At 44.8% G+C, this 25719-nt stretch overlaps 1 protein-coding gene across 2 annotated transcripts in view; it reads right to left on the bottom strand.

The window, feature by feature from the left end:
- The window catches only part of LOC110512990 (protocadherin-17-like), a 166654-nt gene that overhangs the window by 83073 nt on the left and 57862 nt on the right, over positions 1–25719 (bottom strand). For both annotated transcript variants that reach the window (XM_036982090.1, XM_036982089.1), the window contains exons 3-4: positions 14968–15026; positions 13214–13386 (exon numbers count right to left, since the gene is read on the bottom strand). In XM_036982090.1, the coding sequence (XP_036837985.1) occupies positions 13214–13386; positions 14968–15026 (232 nt within the window). The remainder of the gene's footprint in view (positions 1–13213; positions 13387–14967; positions 15027–25719) is intronic.

Here is a 25719-nt window from a genome sequence, read left to right on the forward strand (position 1 = left end):
AACTGGTTTACTAACTGGTAACTGGTTGACTGACTGGTAACTGGTTTACTGACTGCTAACTGGTTTACTGACTGGTAACTGGTTTACTGACTGGCAACTGGTTTACTGACTGGCAACTGGTTTACTGACTGGCAACTGGTTTACTGACTGGTAAGTAATTGGGTTACTGACTGGTAACTGGTTTACTGACTGGTAAGTAACTGGGTTACTGACTGGTAACTGGTTTACTGACTGGTAAGTAACTGGGTTACTGACCGGTAACTGGTTTACTGACTGGCAACTGGTTTACTGACTGGTAACTGGTTTACTGACTGGTAAGTAACTGGCTTACTGACTGGTAACTGGTTTACTGACTGGTAGCTGGTTTACTGACTGGTAAGTAACTGGGTTACTGACTGGTAACTGGTTTACTGACTGGTAACTGACTGGCAACTGGTTTACTGACTGGTAACTGGTTTACTGACTGGCAAGTAACTGGTTTACTGACTGGTAACTGGGTTACTGACTGGCAACTGGGTTACTGACTGGCAACTGGGTTACTGACTGGTAACTGGTTTACTGACTGGTAACTGGTTTACTGACTGGTAAATAACTAGGTTACTGACTGGCAACTGGTTTACTGACTGGTAACTGGTTTACTGACTGGTAACTGGTTTACTGACTGGTAACTGGTTTACTGACTGGCAACTGGTTTACTGACTGGCAACTGGTTTACTGACTGGTAAGTAACTGGGTTACTGACTGGTAACTGGTTTACTGACTGGTAAGTAACTCGGTTACTGACTGGCAACTGGTTTACTGACTGGCAACTGGTTTACTGACTGGTAACTGGTTTACTGACTGGTAGCTGGTTTACTGACTGGTAAGTAACTGGGTTACTGACTGGTAACTGGTTTACTGACTGGTAACTGGTTTACTGACTGGCAACTGGTTTACTGACTGGTAACTGGTTTACTGACTGGCAAGTAACTGGTTTACTGACTGGTAACTGGGTTACTGACTGGCAACTGGGTTACTGACTGGCAACTGGGTTACTGACTGGTAACTGGTTTACTGACTGGTAACTGGTTTACTGACTGGTAAATAACTAGGTTACTGACTGGCAACTGGTTTACTGACTGGTAACTGGTTTACTGACTGGTAACTGGTTTACTGACTGGTAACTGGTTTACTGACTGGCAACTGGTTTACTGACTGGCAACTGGTTTACTGACTGGTAAGTAACTGGGTTACTGACTGGTAACTGGTTTACTGACTGGTAAGTAACTGGGTTACTGACTGGCAACTGGTTTACTGACTGGTAAGTAACTGGGTTACTGACCGGTAACTGGTTTACTGACTGGCAACTGGTTTACTGACTGGTAACTGGTTTACTGACTGGTAAGTAACTGGCTTACTGACTGGTAACTGGTTTACTGACTGGTAGCTGTTTTACTGACTGGTAAGTAACTGGGTTACTGACTGGTAACTGGTTTACTGACTGGTAACTGGTTTACTGACTGGCAACTGGTTTACTGACTGGTAACTGGTTTACTGACTGGCAAGTAACTGGTTTACTGACTGGTAACTGGGTTACTGACTGGCAACTGGGTTACTGACTGGCAACTGGGTTACTGACTGGTAACTGGTTTACTGACTGGTAACTGGTTTACTGACTGGTAAATAACTAGGTTACTGACTGGCAACTGGTTTACTGACTGGTAACTGGGTTACTGACTGGCAACAGACTGGTAACTAGTTTACTGACTGGTAACTGGTTTTACTGACTGGTAACTTGGTTACTGACTGGCAACAGACTGGTAACTAGTTTACTGACTGGTAACTGGTTTTACTGACTGGTAACTGGTTTACTGACTGGTAACTGGGTTACTGACTGGTAACTGGTTTTACTGACTGGTAACTGGTTTTACTGACTGGTAACTTGGTTACTGACTGGCAACAGACTGGTAACTGGTTTTACTGACTGGTAACTGGTTTTACTGACTGGTAACTGGTTTACTGACTGGTAACTGGGTTACTGACTGGTAACTGGTTTTACAGACTGGCAACTCTTTGACTTTGACACACTTGGGCGTTTTCATACATTTCCTGCGCTCTGAGGTCCTTTCCACACTGCCACATAGAGCTGCACGACATGAGCAACAAAATCTATCTTATTTTTAACCAAAGGTTGCAATTGCGATTTAGATCAGAACACTTGGGTGAACTGTTGGAATCGTGGACAATGAAAGATTCCTGGGCACATCGAGTGCAGTGTTGTTTGCCATGACAACAGATGACTATGGGAGGAGTTATTGTGACAACGTGTTGGTCAGTGTTTCCTAGGGGGACGATGTAATCTGTGGCTACATGTTTTCTCTTAACTACTTCGTGTAGCCAACATATTCATGCTCCCGAGCGGCGCCGCGGCCTGAAACCACTACATCTCGGTGCAAGAGGCGTCACTACAGTCCCTGGTTTGAATCCGGGCTGTATCACACCCGGCCGTGATTGGGAGTCCCAAAGGGCGGCGCACAATTGACCCAGCGTCGTCCGGGTTTGGCCGGCGTAGGCCTGTCATTGTAAATAAGAATGTGTTCTTAACTGACTTGCCTAGTTAATTAAAGGTTCAATAAATAAATAAGATGCTTTTGTCTATTCCTCTTCGATTTAGAAGATACTGTTGTACAATAAACATGCTGATTTAGGCCTCCGCCATCACTGGTATCAGGCTGTATTAGCTAGCTACGTTTTCTCTGACTGAAAACATGTATTAGCTAGCTACATTTTCTCTGACTGAAAACATGTATTAGCTAGCTACGTTTTCTCTGACTGAAAACATGTATTAGCTAGCTATGTTTTCTGACTGAAAACACGTATTAGCTAGCTACGTTTTCTCTGACTGAAAACACGTATTAGCTAGCTACGTTTTCTCTGACTGAGTACAAGTATTAGCTAGCTACGTTTGATCTGACTGAGTACATGTATTAGCTAGCTAGCCAGCTAACAAGTGATTGGTATTAGCGGCTAACACCGACTTAGCCACAACTTGCTAAGAAAAGACAAACTAGCTGTTTGCAGAGGTGTAAGAAACACAAACTAGTAGTGTCATTATAGAACACTGGATTTATATAAAGAAGCAAAGTGAAAACAGCATCGTATTCATTGTTGAACCCGAGGAAGATTAGCTAACTAGCTAACGTAACGGCTAATGGGGATCGTAATAAACATTCACAAATTCACAAATAACATTGTTGCATGTGCTGCACTGACCGTGCAGACTGAACGCAAGAGGTCTGGTGGTCGAGGAACATCAAAGGAGTTCCTTGAGACAGTGGGCGGGGCTAAGTCTGTGTGGGAAGCGGCATGGAGAGAGAGAGGGGGCGGGGCTAAGTCTGTGTGGGAAGCGGCATGGAGAGAGAGAGAGGGGGCGGGGCTAAGTCTGTGTGGGAAGCGGCATGGAGAGAGAGAGGGGGGGGCGGGGCTAAGTCTGTGTGGGAAGCGGCATGGAGAGAGAGAGGGGGGGCGGGGCTAAGTCTTTGTGGGAAGCGGCATGGAGAGAGAGAGAGGGGGCGGGGCTAAGTCTGTGTGGGAAGCGGCATGGAGAGAGAGAGGGGGCGGGGCTAAGTCTGTGTGGGAAGCGGCATGGAGAGAGAGAGAGGGGGCGGGGCTAAGTCTGTGTGGGAAGCGGCATGGAGAGAGAGAGGGGGGGCGGGGCTAAGTCTGTGTGGGAAGCGGCATGGAGAGAGAGAGAGGGGGCGGGGCTAAGTCTGTGTGGGAAGCGGCATGGAGAGAGAGAGAGGGGGCGGGGGGAGATGACTCAAGGAAAAAAAGATGGACGTTTCACACGGCGAATCACATTTAACAAAACGTTCATATGTACCGTTATAGGAGGTAAAGTCTCTCTCTCTCTCTCTCTCTCTCTCTCTCTCTCTCTCTGTCTCTCTCTCTCTTTCTCTCTCTCTCTCTCTCTCTCTCTCTCTCTCTCTCTCTCTCTCTTAAATGTCTAACCCTCCTTCCCTCTCTGCCTCCTTCTCTCTCTCTCATCCCATCTCATCTTACTCGTTCTTAAACAAGGCATAGCAATCTGATTATCAACGCTCCAATCATTAATTAGCAGGTCAGGCAGAACACTTACACCTCCTAGCCTAATGGCATGTCATTTCTTCCTCCTCCATTCCCTCATCCCCCTCTCTCTCTTCTCCTCCTCCTCCTCCATCAGCTCTATCTCCGGGTGATATATCTCTCCATCTCTAGGTGATATATCTATCTAACTTTGGGTGATCGCTCTCTCTGGGTGATATCTCTCTCTATCTCTGGGTGATATCTCTCTCTATCTCTGGGTGATATCTCCCTCTATCTCTGGGTGATATCTCTCTCTATCTCTGGGTGATATCTCTCTCTATCTCTGGGTGATATCTCTCTCTATCTCTAGGTGATATCTCTCTGCTGCCTGAAGGACATAGCAATGATGGTGTCAACTCAACTGGAACGAGATAGTCATGCCTTTACACAAACACACACACACACACACACACACACACACACACACACACACACACACACACACACACACACACACACACACACAGCAGCGGTACAAGGATTAGTGGCTGCTCGCCGCAGGCAAATCACTGCATCAATTAATCACCAATTAATAGCTTACATTTTTGGGGAGGATACACTTCTGCTTAATTAATACACGGTCTGCATCCCAAATCTCCCTATTCCCTATGTAGTGCCCTACCGTTGACCAGGACCCACAAGGTTAGTAGTGCCCTACTGTTGACCAGGGAATAGGATGCCATTTAGGACCCACATTGGTCAGTTTAATGAATGACTTGAGAGTGGACCCGTGTGCTGCTCAGAGCCACACAGAGACACATTCTACATATCAGAATATCGGAATAAGAGACTGAGGGGAGGGAGACAGGGAGGGAGGGAGAGAGAGAGAGACAGAGAGAGAGAGAGAGGGAGAGAGAGGGAGAGAGAGAGAGCGAGAGAGAGCGAGAGAGAGAGCAAAATGAGGTGAAGACAGAGAGAGAGAGAGAGAGAGAGGGAGAGAGAGAGCGAGAGAGAGAGCAAAATGAGGTGAAGACAGAGAGAGAGAGAGAGAGAGAGGGAGAGAGAGAGAGAGAGCGAGAGAGAGAGCAAAATGAGTTAAAGACAGAGGGCAGAATGAGGTAAAGACAGAGACAGAGGGCAGAATGAGGTAAAGACAGAGACAGAGAGCAGAATGAGGTAAAGACAGAGAAAGAGAGCAGAATGAGGTAAAGACAGAGACAGAGAGCAGAATGAGGTAAAGACAGAGAGAGAATAGAATACCAAGTGACCAACCAATGAATCATGAAGCTGGTTGAGAGAACCCCAAGAGTGTGTAAAGCTGTCATCAAGGCAAAGGGAGGCTACTTTGAAAAAATAAAAAATATTTTTGGGGGTTACTAAATGATTCCATGCATGTTATTTCATAGATAGGTGCAGTGTAATGTGTTGTTCTACAGGGTCAGTCATAGTAGTATGATAGGTGTTGTTTTACAGGGTCAGTCATAGTAGTATGATAGGTGTTGTTTTACAGGGTCAGTCATAGTAGTGTGATAGGTGTTGTTTTACAGGGTCAGTCATAGTAGTATGATAGGTGTTGTTTTACAGGGTCAGTCATAGTAGTATGATAGGTGTTGTTTTACAGGGTCAGTCATAGTAGTATGATAGGTGTTGTTTTACAGGGTCAGTCAAAGTAGTATGATAGGTGTTGTTTTACAGGGTCAGTCATAGTAGTATGATAGGTGTTGTTTTACAGGGTCAGTCATAGTAGTATGATAGGTGTTGTTTTACAGGGTCAGTAGTATTATAGGTGTTGTTTTACAGGGTCAGTCATAGTAGTATGATAGGTGTTGTTTTACAGGGTCAGTCATAGTAGTTTGATAGGTGTTGTTTTACAGGGTCAGTCATAGTAGTATGATAGGTGTTGTTTTACAGGGTCAGCCATAGCAGTATGATAGGTGTTGTTGTACAGGGTCAGTCATAGTAGTATGATAGGTGTTGTTGTACAGGGTCAGTCATAGTAGTATGGTAGGTGTTGTTTTACAGGGTCAGTCATAGTAGCATGATAGGTGTTGTTTTACAGGGTCAGTCATAGTAGTTTGATAGGTGTTGTTTTACAGGGTCAGTCATAGTAGTATGATAGGTGTTGTTTTACAGGGTCAGCCATAGCAGTATGATAGGTGTTGTTTTACAGGGTCAGTCATAGTAGTATGATAGGTGTTGTTTACAGGTTCAGTCATAGTAGTGTGATAGGTGTTGTTCTACAGGGTCAGTAGTATGATAGGAGTTGTTTTACAGGGTCAGTCATAGTAGTATGATATGTGTTGTTTTACAGGGTCAGTCATAGTAGTATGATAGGTGTTGTTTTACAGGGTCAGTCATAGTAGTATGATAGGTGTTGTTTTACAGGGTCAGTCATAGTAGTATGATAGGTGTTGTTTTACAGGGTCAGTCATAGTAGTATGATAGGTGTTGTTTTACAGGGTTAGTCATAGTAGTGTGATAGGTGTTGTTTTACAGGGTCAGTCATAGTAGTATGATAGGTGTTGTTTACAGGGTCAGTCATAGTAGTGTGATAGGTGTTGTTCTACAGGGTCAGTAGTATGATATGTGTTGGTTTACAGGGTCAGTCATAGTAGTATGATATGTGTTGTTTTACAGGGTCAGTCATAGTAGTATGATAGGTGTTGTTTTACATGGTCAGTCATAGTAGTATGATAGGTGTTGTTTTACAGGGTCAGTCATAGTAGTGTGATAGGTGTTGTTTTACAGGGTCAGTCATAGTAGTATGATAGTTGTTGTTGTACAGGGTCAGTCATAGTAGTGTGATAGGTGTTGTTTTACAGGGTCATAGTAGTATGACAGGTGTTGTTTTACAGGGTCAGTCATAGTAGTATGATATGTGTTGGTTTACAGGGTCAGGCATAGTAGCATGATAGGTGTTGTTTTACAGGGTCAGTCAAAGTAGTATGATAGGTGTTGTTTTACAGGGTCAGTCATAGTAGTATGATATGTGTTGTTTTACAGGGTCAGTCATAGTAGTGTGATAGGTGTTGTTTTACAGAGTCAGTCGTAGTAGTATGATAGGTGTTGTTGTACAGGGTCAGTCATAGTAGTATGATAGGTGTTGTTTTACAGGGTCAGTCATAGTAGTGTGATAGGTGTTGTTTTACAGGGTCAGTCATAGTAGTATGATAGGTGTTGTTGTACAGGGTCAGTCATAGTAGTATGATAGGTGTTGTTTTACAGGGTCAGTCATAGTAGTATGATAGGTGTTGTTTTACAGGGTCAGTCATAGTAGTATGATAGGTGTTGTTTTACAGGGTCAGTCGTAGTAGTATGATAGGTGTTGTTTACAGGGTCAGTAGTATTATAGGTGTTGTTTTACAGGGTCAGTCATAGTAGTATGATAGGTGTTGTTTTACAGGGTCAGTCATAGTAGTATGATAGGTGTTGTTTTACAGGGTCAGTCATAGTAGTATGATAGGTGTTGTTTTACAGGGTCAGTCGTAGTAGTATGATAGGTGTTGTTTTACAGGGTCAGTAGTATGATAGGTGTTGTTTTACAGGTTCAGTCATAGTAGTATGATATGTGTTGTTTTACAGGGTCAGTCGTAGTAGTGTGATAGGTGTTGTTTTACAGGGTCAGTCGTAGTAGTATGATATGTGTTGTTTTACAGGGTCAGTCATAGTAGTTTGATAGGTGTTGTTTTACAGGGTCAGACCTAGTAGTATGATAGGTGTTGTTCTACAGGGTCAGTCATAGTAGTATGATAGGTGTTGTTTTACAGGGTCAGTCAAAGTAGTATGATAGGTGTTGTTTTACAGGGTCAGACCTAGTAGTATGATAGGTGTTGTTTTACAGGGTCAGTCATAGTAGTATGATAGGTGTTGTTTTACAGGGTCAGTCATAGTAGTATGATAGGTGTTGTTTTACAGGGTCAGTCATAGTAGTTTGATAGGTGTTGTTTTACAGGGTCAGTCATAGTAGTATGATAGGTGTTGTTTTACAGGGTCAGTCATAGTAGTATGATAGGTGTTGTTTTACAGGGTCAGTAGTATGATAGGTGTTGTTTTACAGGGTCAGTAGTATGATAGGTGTTGTTTTACAGGGTCAGTAGTATGATAGGTGTTGTTTTACAGGGTCAGTCATAGTAGCATGATAGGTGTTGTTTTACAGGGTCAGTCATAGTAGTTTGATAGGTGTTGTTTTACAGGGTCAGTCAAAGTAGTATGATAGGTGTTGTTTTACAGGGTCAGTCATAGTAGTATGATAGGTGTTGTTTTACAGGGTCAGTCATAGTAGTATGATAGGTGTTGTTTTAAAGGGTCAGTCATAGTAGTATGATAGGTGTTGTTTTACAGGGTCAGTCATAGTAGTATGATATGTGTTGTTTTACAGGGTCAGTCATAGTAGTATGATAGGTGTTGTTTTACAGGGTCAGTCATAGTAGTATGATATGTGTTGTTTTACAGGGTCAGTCATAGTAGTATGATATGTGTTGTTTTACAGGGTCAGTCATAGTAGTATGATAGGTGTTGTTTTACAGGGTCAGTCATAGTAGTATGATAGGTGTTGTTGTACAGGGTCAGTCATAGTAGTATGATAGGTGTTGTTTTACAGGGTCAGTCATAGTAGTATGATAGGTGTTGTTTTACAGGGTCAGTCATAGTGGTACGAAACACATTTTGTCATAAGCATCGTCACATATAAACGTTTCCATAATTTCCATCTATTACTCTGAATCGTTCTCATGGACGATTAAATTAGTACATTTTCAAAATGGGAAACATATGGCCGCCTTTAATTGGCCAATTCCTCTCGCCAGTGTAGTGTTTTCACGAATGTAAAACCTAATGGAAAGACAAACGCTGTTAAGACAGACAGACAGACAGACAGACAGACAGACAGACAGACAGACAGACAGACAGACCAGGTGACAGAATACCAGGGGACAGGACACCAGGTGACAGAACACCAGGGGACAGGACACCAGGGGACAGAACACCAGGTGACAGAACACCAGATGACAGAACACCAGACGACAGAACACCAGACGACAGAACACCAGACGACAGGACACCAGGTGACAGAACACCAGACGACAGAACACCAGACGACAGAACACCAGACGACAGAACACCAGGCGACAGAACACCAGACGACAGAACACCAGACGACAGAACACCAGACGACAGAACACCAGGCGACAGGACACCAGGTGACAGAACACCAGACGACAGAACACCAGACGACAGAACACCAGACGACAGAACACCAGACGAGAGAACACCAGACGACAGAACACCAGACGACAGAACACCAGGCGACAGGACACCAGGTGACAGAACACCAGGCGACAGGACACCAGGTGACAGAACACCAGGCGACAGAACACCAGACGACAGAACACCAGACTACAGAACACCAGACAACAGAACACCAGACAACAGAACACCAGACAACAGAACACCAGGCGACAGAACACCAGACGACAGACCACCAGGACATCGAAAGCATCTACCATCTAGTGTTCTATTACTCAGTAGGACACGGCGTACATACACTACATCCCTTCTATCCTCTACTGAAGCACTACGGTGCTAACTACTACCGTATCTCAGGAGGCTCCTTCATCCTCCCTCCTCATCATCATCTCCTGTCCTCTACGTTGTAGGAAACACTACGGTCCTAACTAATACCGTATCTCAGGAGGCTCCATCCCTTCATCTTCCCTACTCATCATCATCTCCTGTCCTCTACATTGTAGGAAACACTACGATCCTAACTACTACCGTATCTCAGGAGACTACATCTCCTCATCATCTCCTGTCCTCTACATTGTAGGAAACACTACGATCCTAACTACTACCGTATCTCAGGAGACTACATCTCCTGATCCTCCCTCCATGTATCCTCCCTCTCCTCCGTGCTCCACCTCTCCATCCGTTGGCAGAGCGGAACACCGGGGAGATAGAGGGCTGAGTATGAGCCTCTCCAGAGTTATGGTTCTACACATGTCCTGTGTAATCTGCCCTACCAACAGCGCTTAGAATAATTATTCATATTTAATCAGCTGCGCAGGATGTTACATCGTCTGCCTGCCGCATGCTAAGTCCTTTCCCTTGTTCCATTATAAAACTTTTACACAATCACACTGCTGCCGGCGAATGAGAGGAGTGAGGGAGAGGAGGAGCGCAGTAGGAGTGGAGGGGAGGGTGGAGGGGAGGGAGGGGAGGGAGAGGAGGGAGGGAGGGAGAGGAGAAGCGCAGTAGGAGTGGAGGGGAGGGTGGAGGGGAGGGAGAGGAGGAGCACAGTAGGAGTGGAGGGGAGGGTGGAGGGGAGGGAGAGGAGGAGCGCAGTAGGAGTGGAGGGGAGGGTGGAGGGGAGGGAGAGAGGGAGAGAGGACAGGGTCTAAATGGAAAGGGGAAAGTGGTTGGGCTTATAAAAACATAATGGGCTTGTCTGCTTTGATAAACTGACAACGTGGCTGGAATACACACAGAGAGAGAGGAAGGAAGGAAGGAAGGAAGGAAGGAAGGAAGGAAGGAAGGAAGGAAGGAAGGAAGGAAGGAAGGAAGGAAGGAAGGAAGGAAGGAAGGAAGGAAGGAAGGAAGGAAGAGAGACAGAGAGAGACAGAGAGAGAGAGGGAGGGAGATAGAGAGAGGGGGGAGGAAGGAAGGGAGAGAGAGAGAGAGACATGAAGGAAGGGAGAGAGAGAGAGAGCAAACAAAGACGTGACAATGAGGTGATGAGGAAAAACAGAGGAGGGAGGAGTAAGGTGGGGGGATTAAAGAGAAATGGAAAGTGATGAAGGGGAAGACAAACAAAGAGCCAGAAGGAGAGGTGAGGCTGAGGGGAGGGACCATGGAAGAGCCAGAAGGAGAGGTGTGGCTGAGGGGAGGGACCATGGAAGAGCCAGAAGGAGAGGTGTGGCTGAGGGGAGGGACCATGGAAGAGCCAGAAGGAGAGGTGTGGCTGAGGGGAGGGACCATGGAAGAGCCAGAAGGAGAGGTGTGGCTGAGGGGAGGGACCATGGAAGAGCCAGAAGGAGAGCTGTGGCTGAGGGGAGGGACCATGGAAGAGCCAGAAGGAGAGGTGTGGCTGAGGGGAGGGACCATGGAAGAGCCAGAAGGAGAGGTGTGGCTGAGGGAAGGGACCATAGAAGAGCCAGAAGGAGAGGTGTGGCTGAGGGGAGGGACCATGGAAGAGCCAGAAGGAGAGGTGTGGCTGAGGGGAGGGACCATGGAAGAGCCAGAAGGAGAGGTGTGGCTGAGGGGAGGGACCATGGAAGAGCCAGAAGGAGAGGTGTGGCTGAGGGGAGGGACCATGGAAGAGCCAGAAGGAGAGCTGTGGCTGAGGGGAGGGACCATGGAAGAGCCAGAAGGAGAGGTGTGGCTGAGGGGAGGGACCATGGAAGAGCCAGAAGGAGAGGTGTGGCTGAGGGGAGGGACCATGGAAGAGCAGAAGGAGAGGTGTGGCTGAGGGGAGGGACCATGGAAGAGCCAGAAGGAGAGGTGTGGCTGAGGGGAGGGACCATGGAAGAGCCAGAAGGAGTGGTGAGGCTGAGGGGAGGGACCATGGAAGGGAAGAACCAATCGCCATGTTGTGACCACGCCAACTATCTTCAGAATAGAAGGGGTTGACGGCAGAGTCTCAGATTGTAAACTGAATGAGGACTCCAACTATCTTCAGAATAGAAGGGGTTGACGGCAGAGTCTCAGATTGTAAACTGAATGAGGACTCACCAGTATAAACAGCTTCTCAAAGGGTTGATCGTGTCAGATTGAAAAAAGAGAAACAGAATCCAAACTGCCATTTTGTGAAAGCCAGTAGAGTAGAGTAAGCCTCCAGAATAGAAGGGGTTCCCATCAGACTGTAAACTAGAACTAAACATAAGATTCACCCTGCTATAGAGTGGGGGCGGTTTAATGCCCATAACCTTTATCTTCAAGGAAGGGAATTTCAGACCGCCATTTTGTGACTATGCCAACTAAGGCCCTGCGACAGACTAGCGTCCTGTCCAGGGAGGTGACTTGTACATCTAAATAACACTACAGAAACAGGAGACAGACTAGCATCCTGTCCAGGGAGTTGACTTGTACATCTAGCTAACACTACAGAAACAGGAGATAGACTAGAGTCCTGTCCAGGGAGTTGACTTGTACATCTAGCTAGCTAACACTACAGAAACAGGAGACAGACTAGCATCCTGTCCAGGGTGTTGACTTGTACATCTAGCTAGCTAACACTACAGAAACAGGAGATAGACTAGCGTCCTGTCCAGGGAGGTGACTTGTACATCTAAATAACACTACAGAAACAGGAGACAGACTAGCATCCTGTCCAGGGTGTTGACTTGTACATCTAGCTAGCTAACACTACAGAAACAGGAGATAGACTAGAGTCCTGTCCAGGGAGTTGACTTGTACATCTAGCTAGCTAACACTAGAGAAACAGGAGATAGACTAGAGTCCTGTCCAGGGAGTTGACTTGTACATCTAGCTAGCTAACACTACAGAAACAGGAGATAGACTAGAGTCCTGTCCAGGGAGTTGACTTGTACATCTAGCTAGCTAACACTACAGAAACAGGAGATAGACTAGCGTCCTGTCCAGGGAGTTGACTTGTATATCTAGCTACGTAACACTACAGAAACAGGATATAGACTAGCATCCTGTCCAGGGTGTTGACTTGTACATCTAGCTAGCTAACACTACAGAAACAGGAGATAGACTAGCATCCTGTCCAGGGAGTTGACTTGTACAGAAACAGGAGATAGACTAGCATCCTGTCCAGGGAGTTGACTTGTATATCTAGCTAGCTAACACTACAGACACAGGAGACAGACTAGCATCCTGTCCAGGGAGGTGACTTGTACATCAAGCTGTCTCACTACAGAAACAGGAGATAGACTAATGTCCTGTCCAGGGAGATTACTTGTATATTTAGCTAACACTACAGAAACAGGAGATAGACTAGTGTCCTGTCCAGGGAGGTTACTTGTATATCTAGCTAACACTACAGAAACAGGAGATAGACTAGCGTCCTGTCCAGGGAGTTGACTTGTACATCTAGCTACGTAACACTACAGAAACAGCCGATCGTTCCAGACTCAGACAAGGCTGACTTCACAATAGAAGGAGGTGATCATGTCTGACGGTGAAGAGTAACTAGGCAACAAGGACTCACCCTGTTCCAGAGGAGGTGGTTTAACGCCCGTAGCCTTCATCTTCAGAGCCTCCTTGGCCGACATGTCGCAGCAGGAGCCTTTATTAGTGTCCTGGTCGCTATCGGCCTGATCACTATCGCCATGACCACTGTCTCTAAGGCTGGCTCGCTCTGGGTCCTTGAATGTCGAGCTGCTACAGGACAAGAAACAATTAAAGAAATAAATAAATAGGGTTTAGGGTTTAGTGTTAGGGTCATGGTTTAGGGTTAGGGTTAGGGTTTAGGGTTAGGGTTTAGGGGTTAGGGGTTAGGGATTAGGGTTCAGGGTTTAGGGTCAGGGTTTAGGGTTAGGGTTTAGGTTTAGGGTTTCGGGTTAGGGATGAGGGTTTAGGGTTTAGTGTTAGGGTTAGGGTTTAGGGTTAGGTTTAGGGTTTAGGGGTTAGTGTTAGAGTTAGGGTTTAGGGTTAGGTTTAGGGTTTAGGGGTTAGGGTTTAGGGTTTAGTGTTAGGGTCAGGGTTTAGGGTTAGGGTTTAGGGTTAGGTTTAGGGCTCACGGGTTAGGTTTAGGGTTAGGTTTAGGGTCAGGGGTTAGGGTTTACGTTTAGGTTTAGGGTTAGGTTTAGGGTCAGGGGTTAGGGTTTACGTTTAGGTTTAGGGTTAGGTTTAGGGTCAGGGGTTAGGGTTTACGTTTAGGTTTAGGGTTAGGTTTAGGGTTTAGGGGTTAGGGTTTAGGGTTAGGGTTAACATCAGGGGTTAGGGTCAGGGTTTAGGGTTAGGGTTTACGTTTAGGTTTAGGGTTTAGGTTTATATAGGGGACTTAGGTTTGACAGACTGAACATCTATTTCCATTTATTTTCTGATTTCTACTAGATTGTAAAACTCTGTGGGTTCAGTACTAGTATAAGATCTAGTTATAACTATAAAGGGTTAGGGTACAGTACTAGTATAAGATCTAGTTATAACTATAAAGGGTTAGGGTACAGTACTAGTATAAGATCTAGTTATAACTATAAAGGGTTAGGGTACAGTACTAGTATAGGATCTAGTTATAACTATAAAGGGTTAGGGTACAGTACTAGTATAGGATCTAGTTACAACTATAAAGGGTTAGGGTACAGTACTAGTATAGGATCTAGTTATAACTATAAAGGGTTAGGGTACAGTACTAGTATAGGATCTAGTTACAACTATAAAGGGTTAGGGTACAGTACTAGTATAAGATCTAGTTATAACTATAAAGGGTTAGGGTACAGTACTAGTATAGGATCTAGTTATATCTATAAAGGGTTAGGGTACAGTACTAGTATAGGATCTAGTTATAACTATAAAGGGTTAGGGTACAGTACTAGTATAAGATCTAGTTATAACTATAAAGGGTTAGGGTACAGTACTAGTATAGGATCTAGTTACAACTATAAAGGGTTAGGCTACAGTACTAGTATAGGATCTAGTTATAACTATAAAGGGTTAGGGTACAGTACTAGTATAGGATCTAGTTACAACTATAAAGGGTTAGGATTAGGGTACAGTACTAGTATAGGATCTAGTTACAACTATAAAGGGTAAGGGTACAGTACTAGTATAGGATCTAGTTATAACTATAAAGTGTTAGGGTACAGTACTAGTATAGGATCTAGTTATAACTATAAAGGGTTAGGGTACAGTACTAGTATAGGATCTAGTTATAACTATAAAGGGTAAGGGTACAGTACTAGTGTAGGATCTAGTTACAACTATAAAGCATATGGACTATTGGGATTCATGATGAGTCCTTACCTTTGAACAAACTGCTGCCTGCTGCCCATGTAATTGGGCTCAGCGGGAAAATTGTCTGTCTGTGAAGAAGGGAGAGAGGAGAGTGTTTACAACGTGTTGTGTTACACCCAAATGTGTCCCCTGTCGGTGTTGTGCTACAACCAAATGTGTCCCCTGTCGGTGTTGTGCTACAACCAAATGTGTCCCCTGTCGGTGTTGTGCTACATCCAAATGTGTCCCCTGTCGGTGTTGTGCTACATCCAAATGTGTCCCCTGTCGGTGTTGTGCTACAACCAAATGTGTCCCCTGTCAGTGTTGTGTTACACCCAAATGTGTCCCCTGTCGGTGTTGTGCTACAACCAAATGTGTCCCCTGTCGGTGTTGTGCTACAACCAAATGTGTCCCCATGTCGGTGTTGTGCTACTCCCAAATGTGTCCCCTGTTGGTGTTGCAACAAGAGCTCCTGAAGGGGGGGGGGGGGGGGGGGGGGGAATGATGAGAGGAGGGGGGAAGAAGGGGGAGAATGTTGAGTGGAGGGGGAGGAGGGGCGGGGAAGGGGTACCAGATTCTATTTCATTTGTTTACTTTAACTAATTAAGAAAACTTGTTCTTGAAGAGAAGAGGAGCTTCTACTGAACTGTGCTGAATGGAATGTACAGTTGATGTCGGGAAGTTTACATACATCTTAGCCAAATACATTTAAACTCAGTTTTTCACAATTCCTGACATGTAATCCTCGTAAAAGATTTACTGTCTTAGGACAGTTATCACTTTATTTTCAGAATATGAAATGTCAGAATAATACTAGAGAGAATGATTTACTTCAGATTTAATTTCTTTCATCGTATTCCCAGTGGGTCAGAAGTTTACATACACTCAATTAGTATTTGGTAGCATTGCCTTCACATTGTTTAACTTAGGTCAAACGTTTTGGGTGGCCTTCCACAAGCTTCCCACAAAAAGTTGGGTGAATTTTGGCCCATTCCTCCTGACAGAGCTGGTGTAACTGAGTCAGGTTTGTAGGCCTCCTTGCTCACAAACGCTTTTTCAGTTCTGCCCACACATTTTCTATTGGATTGAGGTCAGAGCTTTGAGATGGCCACTCCAATACCTTGACTTTGTTGTACTTAAGCCATTTTTTTTCACAACTTTGGAAGTATGCTTGGGGTCACGGTCCATTTGGAAGACCCATTTGCGACCAAGCTTTAACTTCCTGACTGATGTCTTGAGATGTTGCTTCAATATATCCACATAATTTCCTTCCTCATGAAGCCATCTATTTTGTGAAGTGCCCCAGTCCCTCCTGCAGCAAAGCACCCCAACAAAATTATGCTGCCACCCCCGTGCTTCACGGTTGGGATGGTGTTCTTCAGCTTGCAAGCCTCCCCCCTTTTCCTCCAAACATAACAATGGTCATTAATGGCCAAACAGTTCTATTTTCTTTTCATCAGACCAGAGGACTTTTCTCCAAAAATAACAATCTTTGTCCCCATGTGCTGTTGCAAACCGTAGTCTGGCTTTTTTATGGTGGTTTTGGAGCAGTGGCTACTTCCTTGCTGAGAGGCCTTTCATGTTATGTCGATATAGGACATGTTTTATAGATGGATGTAGATTTTGTACCTGTTTCTTCCAGCGTCTTCACAAGGTCCTTTGCTGTTGTTCTGGGATTGATTTGCACTTTTCACACTAAAGTACATTCATCTCTAGAAGACAGAACGCGTCTCCTTCCTGAGCGGTGTGACGGCTGCGTGGTCCCATGGTGTTTATACTTGCGTACTATTGTTTGTACAGATGAACGTGGTACCTTCAGGCGTTTGGAAATTGCTCCCAAGGATGAACCAGACTTGTGGAGGTCTACAATTTTTTTCTGAGGTCTTGGCTGATTTCTTTTGATTTTCCCATTATGTCAAACGAAAAGACACTGAGTTTGAAGGTAGGCCTTGAAATACATCCACAGGTACACCTCCAATTGACTCAAATGATGTCAATTAGCCTATCAGATGCTTCTGAAGCCATGACATAATTTTCTGGAATTTTCCAAGCTGTTTAAAGGCACAGTCAACTTAGTTAGTGTATGTAAACTTCTGACCCACTGGAATTGTGATACAGTGAATTATAAGTGAAATAATCTGTCTGTAAACAATTGTTGGAAAAATTACTTGTGTCATGTACAAAGTAGATGTCCTAACCGACTTGCCAAAACTATAGTTTGTTAACAAGAAATGTGTGGAGTTGTTGAAAAATGAGTTTTAATGACTCCAACCTAAGTGTATGTAAACTTCCCGACTTCAACTGTATCAACACATTCTGATCATGTAACATTAATGTGGAATAAAGAGATATGTCACATGACTACATTGTAACCACACGGGCAGTTAGTCAGTTGCTGTACATGTTGGTTGGTTAGTGAGTTAGTTAAACAGACAGAGCGTTATGTTAATGGGATGTCTAACTCCTAGGGTATCTAAAACAACACCATATTCCCTGTGGTAAAATCGTTGTTTCTGATTGCCTCCAGAACGTCCTCAATTCGTCAGAACTCTACAAGAAGTCTAAAGCGTTCCACAGGGACGCTGGTCCATGTTGACTCCAATGCTGCCCACAGTCGTGTCCAGTTAGCTGGATGTCCTTTGGGTGGTGGACCATTCTTGATACACACAAGAAAATATTGAGTGTGAAAAACCCAGCAGTGTTATAGTTCTTGACACAAACAGATGTGCCTGGCACATGCTACCATACACTGTTCAGAGGCACTTAAATCTGTTGTCTTGTTCATTCACCCTCTGAATGGCAACACAGACACAATCCATGTCTCAATTGTCTCAAGGCTTAAAACTCCTTCTTTAACCCGTCTCCTCCCCTTCATCTACACTGATCAATAAGGGATCACCTGGCTTTCACCTGGTCATTTATTTTTTATTTATTTTATTTCACCTTTATTTAACCAGGTGGGCTAGTTGAGAACACCTTTATTTAACCAGGTAGGCAAGTTGAGAACAAGTTCTCATTTACAATTGCGACCTGGCCAAGATAAAGCAAAGCAGTTCAACACAAACAACAACAGCAGAGTTACACATGGAATAAACAAAACATACAGTCAATAACACAGTTGAAGAAAATCTATATAGAGTGTGTGTAAATGAGGTAGGATAAGGGAGGTAAGGCAATAAATAGGCCATGGTGGCGAAGTAATTACAATATAGCAATTAAACACTGGACTGGTAGATGTGCAGAAGATGAATGTGCAAGTGGAGATACTGGGGTGCAAAGGAGCCAGATAAATAAATAAATACAGCATGGGGATGAGGTAGTTGGATGGGCTATTTACAGATGGGCTATGTACAGGTGCAGTGATCTGTGAGCTGCTCAGACAGCTGGTACTTAAAGCTAGTGAGGGAGGTATGAGTCTCCAGCTTCAGTGTTTTTTTGCAATTCATTCCAGTCATTGTTAGCAGAGAACTGGAACGAAAGGAGGCCAAAGTAGGAATTGGCTTTGGGGGTATAGAGAGAGAGAGATATACCTGCTAGAGCGCGTGCTATGGGTGGGTGCTGCTATGGTGACCAGTGAGCAGAGATAAGGTGGGGCTTTACCTAGCAAAGACTTATAGATGACCTGAAGCCAGTGGGTTTGGGGACCAATATGAAGCGAGGGCCATCCAACGAGAGCATACAGGTCACAGTGGTGGGTGGTATATGGGGCTTTGGTGACAAAAACGGATGGCACTGTGTTAGACTGCATCCAATTTGTTGAGTAGAGTGTTGGGGGCTATTTTGTAAATGACATGGCCGAAGTCGAGGATCGGTAGGATAGTCAGTTTTACGAGGGTATGTTTGGCAGCGCTTGTTGCGGAATAGGAAGCCGATTCTAGATTTAATTTTGGATCGGAGATGCTTAATGTGAGTCTGGAAGGAGAGTTTACAGTCTAGCCAGACACCTGGGTATTTGTAGTTGTCCACATATTCTAAGTCAGAACCGTCCAGAGTAGTGATGCTAGTCAGGCGGGCGGGTGCGGGCAGCGATCGGTTGTAGAGCATGCATTTAGTTTTACTAGCGTTTAAGAGCAGTTAGAGGCCATGGAAGGAGAGTTGTACGGCATTGAAGCTCATCTGGAGGTTAGTTAACACAGTGTCCAAAGAAGGGCCAGAAGTATACAGAATGGTGTCGTCTGCGTAGAGGTGGATCAGAGAATCACCAGCAGTAAGAGCTACATCATTGATATATACAGAGAAAAGAGTCGGCCCGAGAATTGAACCCTGTGGCACGCCCATAGAGACTGCTAGAAGTCCGGACAACTAGAGGTCGACCGAATATGATTTCAACGTCGATACCGATTATTGGAGGACCAAAAAAAGCCGATACCGATTATTGGAGGACCAAACAAAGCCGATACCGATTAATCGGCCGATTGTTTTTAAATGTATTTGTAATAATGACAATTACAACAATACTGAACGAACAGTTATTTTAACTTAATATAATACATCAATAAAATCAATTTAGCCTCAAATAAATAATGAAACATGTTCAATTTGGTTTAAATAATGCAAAAACAAAGTGTTGGAGAAGAAAGTAAAAGTGCAATATGTGCCATGTAAGAAAGCTAACGTTTAAGTTCCTTGCTCAGAACATGAGAACATATGAAAGCTGGTGGTTCCTTTTAACATGAGTCTTCAATATTGCCAGGTAAGAAGTTTTAGGTTGTAGTTATTATAGGAATTATAGGACTATTTCTCTCTATACCATTTGTATTTCATTAACCTTTGACTATTGGATGTTCTTATAGGCACTTTAGTATTGCCAGTGTAACAGTATAGCTTCCGTCCCTCTCCTCGCTCCTCCCTGGGCTCGATCCAGGAACACAACGACAACAGCCACCCTCGAAGCAGCGTTACCCATGCAGAGCAAGGGGAACAACCACTCCAAGTCTCATAGCGAGTGACGTTTGAAACGCTATTAGCGCGCACCCCGCTAACTAGCCAGTCATTTCACATCGGTTACACCAGCCTCATCTCGGGAGTTGATAGGCTTGAAGTCATAAACAGTGCAATTACTTGAAGCATTACGAAGAGCTGCTGGCAAACGCAGTAAAGTGCTGTTTGAATGAATGCTTACGAGCCTGCTGGTGCCTACCATCGCTCAGTCAGACTGCTCTATCAAATCATAGACTTAATTATAACATAATTACACGCAGAAATACGAGCCTTAGGTCATTAATATGGTAGAATCCGGAAACTATCATCTCGAAAACAAGAGGTTTATTCTTTCAGTGAAATACGGAACCGTTCTATATTTTACGGGTGGCATCCATCAGTCTAAATATTCCTGTTACATTTGCACAACCTTCAATGTTATGTCATAATTACGTAAAATTCTGGCAAATCAGTTTGCAATGAGCCAGGCGGCCCAAACTGTTGCATATCCACTGACACTGCGGGCAATGAACGCAAGAGAAGTGACACAAATTCACCTGGTTAATATTGCCTGCTAACCTGGATTTCTTTTAGCTAAATATGCAGGGTTAAACATCTATACTTCTGTATTGATTTTAAGAAAGGCATTGATGTTTATGGTTAGGTACAGTCATGCAAAGATTGTGCTTTTTTCGCAAATGCACTGGAGCCAGGACTGTCTCTCTTCCCCTCTCTCGCTAACTCTCCCTCTCTCTCTCTGTATTTCACTCCCTCGCTCTCCAAATCTCTCTCTCTAACTCTCTGTCTGTCTGTCTCTCTCTCTGTCAATCTCTCTCTCTCTCTCTGTGTCTCTCTCTTTCTCATTCTCTCTCTCATTCTCTCTCTCTCTCTCTCTGTCTCTCTCTCTGTCTCTCTCTCTCTGTTTCTCTCTCATTCTTTCTCTGTCTCTCTCTCTCTGTCTCTGTCATTCTTTCTCTGTCTCTCTCTCTCTGTCTCTCTCTGTCTCTCTCTCTGTCTCTCTGTCTCTCACTGTCTTTGTCCCTCTAAATCTATCTCTCTGTCTGTCTCTATCTCACTCTCTCTGTCTCTCTCTCTCTCTCTCTGTATCTCAGTCTCTTTCTCCCTCTAAATCTATCACTCTCTCTCTCTGGGGTGTCTCAATTGTCCATCCCGTCAATGTTGCGTCAATGTTGCTGCAGCGTATTTGCTCTGTGGCTCAGAGTCAATGAGGAAAGGGGGAGGAGGGGAGATGGAAGGGATGGAGAGAGGGGGAGCCTGGGTCCCAACTCCCAGACGTGGTCCAGACAGTATCGACATCCTAAACACTAGATGGAGAGACTGAACAGGAGGTCAATGCACTCACTCTCTCGCTGTCTGTTTATCCACTTCCTCTCTCTCTGTCTCTCTGTCTCTCTGTCTCTCTGTCTCTCTGTCTCTCTGTCTCTCTCTCTCTCTCTCTCTCTCTCTCTCTCTCTCTCTCTCTCTCTCTCTCTCTCTCTCTCTCTCTCTCTCTCTCTCTCTCTCTCTCTCTCTCTCTCTCTCTCTCTCTCTCTCTCTCTCTCTCTCTCTCTCTCTCTCTCTCTCTCTCTCTCTCTCTCTCTCTCTCTCTCTCTCTCTCTCTCTCTCTCTCTCTCTCTCTCTCTCTCTCTCTCTCTCTCCCTCTCTCTCTCTCTCTCTCTCTCCTCTCTCTCTCCTCAGCCATTATCAGTCATATTAGCCCCTCTAATCATTGTAATTAGCCGTGTTAATGAAAAGGTTGTCTAGATCAGCTCAGAGATCAGAGAGGACCAGACATTTAAAGAAAAACAGACCATAGATTCCTGTGAGGGGCTGCAGGTCGCCTGGAGGGTAGGAACGCTGGGCCAGTAACCCAAAGGTTGCTGGTTCGAATCCCCGGACTGACAAGGTACAAATCTGTCGTTCTGCTCCTGAGCGAAGCGGTTAACCCACTGTTCCCCGGGTGTCGAGAACATGGATGTTGATTAAGGCAGCCCCCCCCCCCCTCACCCTCCGCACCTCTCTGATTCAGAGGAGTTGGGTTAAATGAGGAAGACCCGTTTCAGTTGAATGCATTCGGTTATACATCTGACTAGTTATCCCCGTAGCCATAGTGCACTACTTTGGACCAGGGCCCATTGGACACACAACGTAGGGGATAGGGTGACATTTTGTTTCAAAAACAAAAAAACCAAGGTTTCCTGTTTCCTGTCCAGCCATCGCTATCTATTATGCTGCAGAGTCGAATGTCTTTTTTTAAATGTCACAAAATAATCATCACAGGATATGAGATCACAGAATCTCTTTGGAACACAGTGGGTGAAAATAACAAGACTGTTCGCGGATAAAGGTGTGTTTTTTTGTCATTCTTACTGAACTAATTACCAGAAATATTTTAATCTCAAGGCGTCAAATCACACCTGTTTATAATTGCAATCTGGAGTCTTGCCAAGTGATTCCATCACAACAGAAATGTTGAGATCGTTCTGGAATCCTCACAGAGAGACAGACAGAGACCACTCCTAGGGACCTTCACAGAGAGACAGACAGATACCACTCCTAGGGATCTTCACAGAGAGACAGACAGATACCACTCCTAGGGATCTTCACAGAGAGAAAGACAGAGACCACTCCTAGGCATCTTCACAGAGAGACAGACAGAGACCACTCCTAGGCATCTTCACAGAGAGACAGACAGAGACCACTCCTAGGCATCTTCACAGAGAGACAGACAGAGACCACTCCTAGGCATCTTCACAGAGAGACAGACAGAGACCACTCCTAGGCATCTTCACAGAGAGACAGACAGAGACCACTCCTAGGGACCTTCACAGAGAGACAGACAGATATCACTCCTAGGGACCTTCACAGAGAGACAGACAGAGACCACTCCTAGGGACCTTCACAGAGAGACAGACAGAGACCACTCCTAGGGACCTTCACAGAGAGACAGAGAGAGACCACTCCTAGGCATCTTCACAGAGAGACAGACAGAGACCACTCCTAGGCATCTTCACATGCTCTTGATATTAGGAAGTCAATGGGGTATTTCAACAGCCCGTATGGAACGAGGTGTGTGTGTGTCTGTGCGCAGCATGGCTCAGTAGACACACACACAGAGCTGCAGAATGAGGGGGCATGTGAAGGTCGTGACCTTCAGTTCCTTTGTCAAACACTCTCTCTCTAGCTATATCCACCTGAACCTCTCTCTCTCTCTCTCTCTCTCTCTCTCTCTCTCTCTCTCTCTCTCTCTCTCTCTCTCTCTCTCTCTCTCTCTCTCTCTCTCTGTCTGTCTGTCTGTCTGTCTGTCTGTCTGTCTGTCTGTCTGTCTGTCTGTCTGTCTGTCTGTCTGTCTGTCTGTCTGTCTGTCTGTCTGTCTGTCTGTCTGTCTGTCTGTCTGTCTGTCTGTCTGTCTGTCTGTCTGTCTGTCTGTCTGTCTGTCTGTCTGTCTGTCTGTCTGTCTGTCTGTCTGTCTGTCTGTCTGTCTGTCTGTCTGTCTGTCTGTCTGTCTGTCTGTCTGTCTGTCTGTCTGTCTGTCTGTCTGTCTCTCTCTCTCTCTCTCTCTCTCTCTCTCTCTCTCTCTCTCTCTCTCTCTCTCTCTCTCTCTCTCTCTCTCTCTCTCTCTCTCTCTCTCTCTCTCTCTCTCTCTCTCTCTCTCTCTCTCTCTCTCTCTCTCTCTCTCTCTCTCTCTCTCTCTCTCTCTCTCTCTCTCTCTCTCTCTCTCTCTCTCTCTCTCTCTCTCTCTCTCTCTCTCTCTCTCTCTCTCTCAAGCAGCCATATCAAAGGGTACAATCTAATAATACAAAAAGATTGAAATTGTTTGGCATTGAAATAATAATTGCCTGCAGTCCTTTGAAATGCAGGAGAGAGAGGAAGAGAGGACAGATGAGTTTGAAGGCCATTTTCAATTCTGACAAAACAGACTCCTCTCCTCTCTCTCATTCTTGTTCTGTGAATCATTCTCTACCTAAATTCAAGCCTTTTTCTCTAGTTGTCAGATATTACCCAGAAGGCTGTTTCTCTGGCAGTCAGATATTACCCAGAAGGCTGTTTCTCTAGTAGTCAGATATTACCCAGAAGCCTGTTTCTCTAGTAGTCAGATATTACCCAGAAGCCTGTTTCTCTAGTAGTCAGATATTACCCAGAAGCCTGTTTCTCTAGTAGTCAGATATTACCCAGAAGGCTGTTTCTCTAGTAGTCAGATATTACCCAGAAGCCTGTTTCTCTAGTAGTCAGATATTATCCAGAAGCCTGTTTCTCTGGCAGTCAGATATTACCCAGAAGGCTGTTTCTCTGGCAGTCAGATATTACCCAGAAGGCTGTTTCTCTAGTAGTCAGATATTACCCAGAAGGCTGTTTCTCTGGTAGTCAGATATTACCCAGGAGGCTGTTTCTCTGGCAGTCAGATATTACCCAGAAGGCTGTTTCTCTGGTAGTCAGATATTACCCAGAAGGCTGTTTCTCGGGAAGTCAGATATTACCCAGAAGGCTGTTTCTCTGGCAGTCAGATATTACCCAGAAGGCTGTTTCTCTGGCAGTCAGATATTACCCAGAAGGCTGTTTCTCTGGTAGTCAGATATTACCCAGGAGGCTGTTTCTCTGGCAGTCAGATATTACCCAGAAGGCTGTTTCTCTGGCAGTCAGATATTACCCAGAAGGCTGTTTCTCTGGTAGTCAGATATTACCCAGGAGGCTGTTTCTCTGGCAGTCAGATATTACCCAGAAGGCTGTTTCTCTGGTAGTCAGATATTACCCAGAAGGCTGTTTCTCGGGAAGTCAGATATTACCCAGAAGGCTGTTTCTCTAGTAGTCAGATATTACCCAGAAGGCTGTTTCTCTGGCAGTCAGATATTGAGTTGGAGGCTGGGCTCTCACTGTCTTTGTTTGATTAGTCAGTGTCCCAAATGTTTGGTGCACTACTTTAGACCAGGTTACCATGGAGAACAGGTTACCATGGAGAGCTCTAGAGCTGTCCAATCTACCAATTACAGCTCAGTTCTATCTCCACTAGTCCTTCCTCTTCCTGTTGATGTCATGTATCAGGTCATATCTTCTACCAATTACAGCCCAGCCAATTAATGCAACACTACTGCCGATATGGCCCTCCTGGTGTGTGTGTGTGTGTGTGTGTGTGTGTGTGTGTGTGTGTGTGTGTGTGTGTGTGTGTGTGTGTGTCAATATTGCCTTCATTATACAGTACTTGGACACGAAGATTCCTCCTTTCTGAACCCAGGAGACTCAGAGAGAGATGGATGTAGATATACATGGCTGGGAATGGGACTGGTCTATTATAGATATACATGGCTGGGAATGGAACTGGTCTATTATAGATATACATGGCTGGGAATCGGACGGGTCTATTATAGATATACATGGCTGTGAATGGGACTGGTCTATTATAGATATACATGGATGGGACGGCTCTATTATAGATAGACATGAATGGGACGGCTCTATTATAGATATACATGGCTGGGAATGGGACTGGTCTATTATAGATATACATGGCTGAGAATGGGACTGGTCTATTATAGATATACATGGCTAGGAATGGGACGGGTCTATTATAGATATACATGGAAATGGGAATGGGACTGGTCTATTATAGATATACATGGCTGGGAATGGGACTGGTCTATTATAGATATACATGGCTGGGAATGGGACGGGTCTATTATAGATATACATGGCTGGGAATGGGACTGGTCTATTATAGATATACATGGCTGGGAATGGGACGGGTCTATTATAGATATATATGGCTGGGAATGGGACTGGTCTATTATAGATATACATGGAAATGGGACTATACAGTAGAACCACCAGAGGAGAGGAGAGGAGAGGAGAGGAGAGGAGAGGAGAGGA

This window comes from Oncorhynchus mykiss, chromosome 7 (assembly GCF_013265735.2).
Source record: "Oncorhynchus mykiss isolate Arlee chromosome 7, USDA_OmykA_1.1, whole genome shotgun sequence".
Classification (NCBI taxonomy): Eukaryota; Metazoa; Chordata; class Actinopteri; order Salmoniformes; family Salmonidae; genus Oncorhynchus; species Oncorhynchus mykiss.